The 7,264-nt window shown below is 36.1% G+C and overlaps 1 protein-coding gene across 1 annotated transcript; it reads left to right on the forward strand.

Annotated features, from left to right (window-relative positions):
* The first annotated feature begins 3,078 nt into the window (after positions 1-3,078).
* Positions 3,079-3,902, forward strand: LOC140776265 (putative RING-H2 finger protein ATL69). The gene has a single exon (XM_073119911.1). The coding sequence runs from the start codon at positions 3,259-3,261 to the stop codon at positions 3,775-3,777; it is 519 nt and encodes a 172-aa protein (XP_072976012.1). The 5' UTR covers positions 3,079-3,258; the 3' UTR covers positions 3,778-3,902.
* The last annotated feature ends 3,362 nt before the right edge of the window (positions 3,903-7,264 follow it).

Genomic DNA, 7,264 nt, shown 5'->3' on the forward strand with positions numbered 1-7,264 from the left:
AAGTTGAGTTTCATACACACTGTTCACAACTAAAATTTTATTATCCCAACTTAAAAAGACTATCAGAAAGGTACCCTTTTAAAAGAGAGAGAGAGAGAGAGGAGGTTTTCTGTCGTTATTATAAATTCATTGAACTCTACTGTCTTGTAGCCCCTTTGAACTTTATAGCAAGGAGCCATTAATGGATTCTTTCTAATTTCTAGTACAGTAGTCATCCAAAATGAGTAGCTAACCTGAAGTCATCCTCAGGTTCACTCGTCATTGCTCAAATATACTCAATTACGCTGAAGGCAATTGAGTCCTAAGAGATGAAAATAGGAACAACCATTACACACGTACATTTGCTCCGAAGTCAAGCCACCAATCTAGACACGTTGTAAGAGTTAAATTTATACAATTAGCTGCTGACCTAAAGTATGGGTGCTCTATTTCCACCACATAAGCCTCCGGCTTGGCTCACCCTTCTTAACCAGTCTTTCTTATTCAAGTAGCAATTCATGGATATATATTCTAAGATAGTATAGGACAAGAATCAAGAAAGACATTATAGTGTAACGTTCAGTATTAGCACCAAGAGCACAATAAATAAATCAAATAAAAATTTGCAAAAAGAAGCACAAATTTAATATTCAAGATATGAGGAACTAAAATGTAAATAATAAGTATTGAAGGTCTATACCGTAAAAAAATGGTATTCCTAGTTGATAAAAACTATTTATTTTCTTGAGCCCAGATTTTTTTACTTCCCTTGATCATTAATACAGCTAAGTGTGGGACTTATTTTATAGTGTTACTTATCTTCTTTTCCTTTACTCTCCTGTATTAAGTTGTAACAGATTACTTTGAAGCTTGATGAAACTTTCAGCCTACCAACTTTCTTTAAGAATGAGGTCAAGATTGCAGAAATACGGTTGCTTAGCCGTAGAGGATGGAGTGCCTAAGGGAAGGAAAGGTATCTGCACAAAAGTCGAAACCGAAACAGTGGGTGGGAAGAGAGCTTGATCCTAATTCGATCAGTTTAACTGCTCAGATGAGAGTCTTTTCTATATTGTTGTTGTTGTTGTTGTTTATATTGTTTCCTTCCATGAGTAGGCAGGCTTTTATATTCTAATAGTTCTATTTCTCAGTATCAGTTTCAAAGGCTTATCTAAAATTTTGTACAAGGACACACAAATGTTAACATCTTTTGTTTAAAGTTATGGAGCAGGAATTCCAGTTGCATTAATCCCAGCATCATTCGACGACATGCTGTATTCTTTACACCAGACCACCGAACAGGGAATATTTTCACTAGAGCAGAGCAGGCATTCATTCTTGGTGTTCTCTCTCAGTTGCATTTGTTGTGTCTCTCCTTTTGCTAGAATGTTCATCTACTGTGCTAAAGTACTGCCATTTCTTTTCTTTTTTTTCTTTTTTTTCTATGTTTGCAGTATGAGAGAATGCTTCTTTTTTTCTTAACTATTAATTATATTATACAAAATCTACTAAGTTAACGCATCTAATGATCTAAGATCAGTCTCAATTATTTGGTCGGATATATGGATTCAAGTGCTCAGTTCTGTATCTTTCAATAGCCGACCCAGTGAAGGTTACCTTCACATCATCTCTAGTACTCGAAAATTGAGTAAAAATATTCCATGATCCACCATGCCATTGTTAATATATCTTTCTTTAGTTGTTTATATTATGAGGTGAATATAGTTTGTTTGCAAGGTCATGACAAGGGTAAATAAATAAGAAGAATTTCTCGAGCGGAGGAAAGGGAAATCTTGTTCTTTTCTTGCTAGAAGATTAGTATGAATTTAATGTTATTAATTCCTCAGATCAGGTGGGCCTTTAAATATAATGGAGTCAAAGGCAAGCAACTGTTCTGCATGATTTATGCTACTAAAGAAATTAAGTAGAATAAGCTGTAGACTTCATGACCATGAACAATCTAGTAGAAGGCTAAGTTAGTACTCACCATTTCTGACATAGTTGACCTGATCTTGTATATATATATATATATATATACACATATATGCAAAGGTTTGAGAAGAGATTTTAAATTCTTTGCCAGTGTATATTATTCATGTTGATGGTTGAATTCTCTTCTTGCTTCTTTTATTGTCATTTGATTTCTCTATAACAAAATCTTAACCAAAAAAAAAATGATCATTTACTATTTCTTTTTAACCTTATTTTTTTTTTGCAGTTAGGAAAAAAGAAGTACAAGTTAAACGCAATCTATATTTCAAGCCGTTACGGCGATACAACCCAAGAAAATAAAATTATGTCCGTTGGCAAAGTAGTTCGAGCCTTGATCTCAGTCTGGACCGCAAACACCTTAATCCCATTAGATAAGCATCACATCCATAGGTTTCATGAGATGTAACAAAATGTGGATTGAAATCTAGCATGAGTTTCACCACCATTCACATCATTTTTTTCTCAATCCAAATTACTTACTTTAGTTGGAATTTTTACATAAATGCTACTGATTTTTCTTTTAAAAATATTATAGTTATTACTACATTCTTTAAAATATTAAAATTGCCACTAAAATCATCTTTAACAGAATACTCCTAATAAATTATTAATAAAGTTAATAAATGTTTGCAAATTACTAAAACACCTTTTTCTTTAATGTTTAGAGTGTAAAATATTTATCAATAATTTTTATCTTATATAAATTAAAATATATTTTATTGTGGTATGATAACGGGTATAAAATTGCATTGATTTTAAATTATTTTCAATAATTTATACAAGATAAAATAGTTTTTAAAATTTTAAATTTTAATTATGATTAATTATATTTAACTAGAGAAATGATATTTTAAATCCCGTACCATTTAGTATTTAATCGCCATCGTCCGTATGACATGCGTGATGTGCTGGAATACAATCCGACGGTGCACTTTAACGGACACTATGCATAAACAGTGTTTTTCAAGTACTATTAGCATTTACTCTAAATCAAATACCCAATACCTAAATCCATCCATTCCCAACTCCGGCATTTATAGCAATCCATTTCTAAACCCCAACTACAACATTAAAAACTTAGCCACTCAAGAGCTGCCAAGTACGCAATTATAGGTTATTCGTTTCTACAACCTTCTATACAGACGATCCCGGGCAAAAGAGGAGCATTTTGGTAAAATCGCAAGGCCTTCGTCACTCCTAGCATTTACTCCCCCGCCTTAAATCCCCGTCCCTTTTTAGCTTCGCTTCCCACCTACCTCTCACTCTCTTTCTCACTCTAAACCCTTCTCGATGTCGTCTTCCACCTTCTTCTCCTCCTCCCCGGTCGGTGCCACCTCCTCCGGTGTCGGCCTGGGCTACGGCATCGCCATCGCCGTCGGCATCCTCGTCCTCGTCTCCACCATCATGCTCGCCTCCTACATCTGCGTCCGCGCCAAAGGGGGCGCCGCCGCCTCCGATTCCACGCCACCCCTCCCCCGCCACCACCCGACCGCACACGTGGCGGTCCCTGGCCTCGACGGCCCCACCATCGACGCCTTTTACCCCAAGTTCTTCTACGAAGGCGACGGTGGCGAGGAGCAGCCGTGCCCTATCTGCCTTGGGGAGTACGGCGCCGGGGATCTGCTCCGGCGGGGTCCGGACTGCGGCCACCGCTTCCACGCCGCTTGCGCCGACGCGTGGCTGCGCGTGAGCGGCACGTGCCCCATGTGCCGGAGGTCGCCGGTGAACTCGCCGGCGCCGACGCCGCTCGCCACGCCGCTCGCCACGCCGCTTTCTGAGCTCATCCCCCTCGCCGTGCACGCCAGGTGATCGACGCTGGTTCCTAGTGTCAAAACTCGATTTTTTTTTTTTCCTTTTTTTTGTGGTTGCTTTCATTTCTTATTTATGTTTGTCATGGAGGTGATTTGTTTAATGGAGATTGGAAATTGAAAGGAGAGTCCGACTTCACTTCCTCGTTTGACTTTGTAGATTTTGATGGGATTAGATAAAGTAGTAAAAATAATTAGGATATCCGGTACGAAATACTAGTTTGCAACTTTGCATGCATGATTTACGTGTTGGCATGTGATATTTTAAAATGGTAGATATGTGTCCATTAGTATCCATATCGATTCTTTGGTTCTTCTGGAGGAGGATGAGCTGCTATGTTCATCTTTTCTCTCGGTGATGATTTCACTTTTTTTTTCAAATTCTATTAACAATATATTCTCTTGTAGGAAAAATTATTTTATCCCGCATAGTTATAGCTGAAAGAATTGTTTAATGCCACGCAGATATCTAAATTCTCTGGTGATTTATTTGCTCTTATCCTTGCAAAGTTAGCTATATAACCAAACAGAAAACCTACAGAATTATTTTTAGAACAGCTGGGAGACAATATTACAAGCACATGGTTATATAATGTCATTGCAGAACGATAAGTCTTCGATGTTAACAGTTTTGTCTACAGGTGAGGCCTAACTGAATGAAACGAGAGGTCCTCTCAACTTAGATCTCGATTGACGGTGCATCAGCCATGATATATATATATATATATATATATATATATATATATATATATATATATATATATATATACAACATTACACCAAACCAAAACCGGCCTGCATATGAAAAATCCTTTTTTTTGTTGGTAACACTTGATTTATATATTCTAGACATTCACATCAGTACTTTTTTTTTGAATCAATTCACATCAGTATTGTTCTTATAATGGGTTGAAATATCTTTTATATTGACCTATATTATTGTCTCAGCCGCAAGACTATTAAAAGAGTAATATCGAGTACTTCAAACTTCCCAATTAGCTACCATGTACCTTGGAATCATCCAACCCAATAGGACTAACTTATTTTTTCTTAATAGAAAGTCAGTAGATAAATTTCATTTAATAACCAAAATTATAGATTTCAATCTGAGTGGATCAGTCCATTCCAAACAAGTTTTGGTTTGGATTACAAGACTAGCAAATTAGTGAGCAGTAAGGTTGTTTGATCATTTCGAATAAAGAATCTTTCAGGGATAAGAACATCAAAATACACCTGTTGCATTCCTCCACGATAGGATTAATTCTCCAATCAACTGAGGAGCTGAGATAATTAATCTGTTTGAACAACAGTGAGACAGTTTAAGTAGACTTTACATTTTCATGAAACTGCAAGAAGATAGCTTTGCAGCATTTAGACTTCGTTTCCTGGTGGAATAAGGTTTATATTCTAACTTCTTCTATTATTATAAATCATTATTGTGTTTAGTTATATACTAGTATAATATTTAATATCTACCTTTGATATAATGCAAAGTTGATGAAAAAGTAATTGAGAATAGTAAACCTATATTGCGAACAGGTGATTTTTCAATTATGTCAAAAGATCAAGATACCCTAGAGTGGACTTCAAAAGTAGTGATATTTATATGTACTTAAGGTAATTTTTAAAAAATAAAAGTGTAGACTATATTAATAATATATCCGCACAATATGCTTTTACCAATACTCCAAACAAAGAGAAATTATTCCTCGCAAGCATTATGAAAAATAAATAAATCTTTCGTTGCACCACCGCATGATAATATTCGGTATACCATCGCTAAAACCCGCACCGAAAATAATTTTATTCTTTCCTTGTACAACAACTAATAGAAGAAATTTTCATCACTCTCTCGATCCCAACAGTGGCACATGACATGGCGTTTGAAATTCTCAGTGACATGCTTCCAACCACCCTCATCATGGTCCAACTTATCTATTTGTCATGCCGGTTCATTCACTCCCCTTTTGGCATACTCGACCAACTTCTTACCTTCCTAAAAGCCTTACTCGCATTGATAGATAGACGAAGTCATCAGAGAATATTATCTTCTCCTAGGTATGTCAAATAAGTCTTGATTTGAGTTGTGAATAAGTGCTATGTTTAAATCTATAGTAGAGCTATGTTAAATTAGTGAGCAAATGCTATATGTAAGAAGATGTAGAGTTTAAACCTGCAATACATGGTTATTTATTCACAATGCTAAGAAATAACTAGGTAGTGTCGGATTATAATTAGCCCAGCTCTACGTGCCTGCAGAATTATTTCCTCCCATTCAACAAAGTTACTCAGTGTTTCCAATAACCTTAAATAATATATGAAACACCTCATTTGTCTTCCTTTTGAGTCTTCAATTTAAATTAAAAAATTGAAGAAAACTTTGCCTGAACACTATGAGGTTAATTGGGATACAAATTAGATGCTGTTAGATTTTTATTGTTGGCAATTATGTATAAAATATTCTAAGTGTTTTTATATATGTATATGAGCTTTTATACAAGTTTAGAAAGTATTTGTTTTGATGGATTGCAAGATTAATGGAGAAAAGTTTACGAGTTCACATCGCGTTCATAGGGTGTTCACACAGATAAAGAGTAGCGTTCACAAGTGCGTTCGAACACGGGCACATGCGTTCGCACAGACAGTAACATCGCGTTCTCAAGTGCGTTCGAACGTGGGCACATGTGTTTGCACAGACAGAGAGTGCTGTTTCTACGTGCGTTCGAATGCAGTCATGGCCCGTTCAAACGCACCTGAGATTAAGTCAAGCCGTTCGAATGCATTCGGGCCACGTTCGAACGCACCTATGAAGTTTGTAATTTTTTGGACTTTCGTGAGTTCAGATAGGACTTGGATTTAACTCTATCTTTAAGATCATATATAAGTATTGTGATACCCTAATTCCAGGGAGGTTGGTGAAATAATTTCTAAGGAGACTTCTTGAGACTACATCATTTCTTCAACGAATAAGGTCCTAATCTTCTACAAGGTTTAATCTTTCGTCTTAAGGGCTATCTAGACGAAAGATCAATCTTGAGGGCTACTAAGGCTAGATATCAATCACGCGAAGCAGTGAATCGTGGGTTCTAGCGAGCAAGACTAAAAAGAACAAAGTCGTGAATATCGACGATTTATCTTGTGAGTCAGTTTTATAACTGCTACTATTCTAGTGATTGGTTTTGATCCGAGTTTGGATCCGTGATTTTTTTTTCGTTTGGGTTTTTTCACGTTAAAATCTTGGTGTTCATCTCTGCTTTCGTTTTTAATATTTTTTTCAAATTTTACTTAAGCGAATGAGTTATATCATTGCTTATAATTTAGATACATACGTGTGCCTAGGTGTTTTTTCAATTAGTATCAGAGCAGGTTCTCTCGCCCTTAGAGAGAGATCATATAGGCATAGATTTTCATAGAGATGGACAATCGTCTATTAGACTTCCTATTCTAGATGAATCAAATTATAGATATTAGAAAGCTAGAATAAGAGC

This window comes from Typha angustifolia, chromosome 14 (genome assembly GCF_048772165.1).
Source record: "Typha angustifolia cultivar Huaian chromosome 14, ASM4877216v1, whole genome shotgun sequence".
In the NCBI taxonomy this organism is placed as follows: domain Eukaryota; kingdom Viridiplantae; phylum Streptophyta; class Magnoliopsida; order Poales; family Typhaceae; genus Typha; species Typha angustifolia.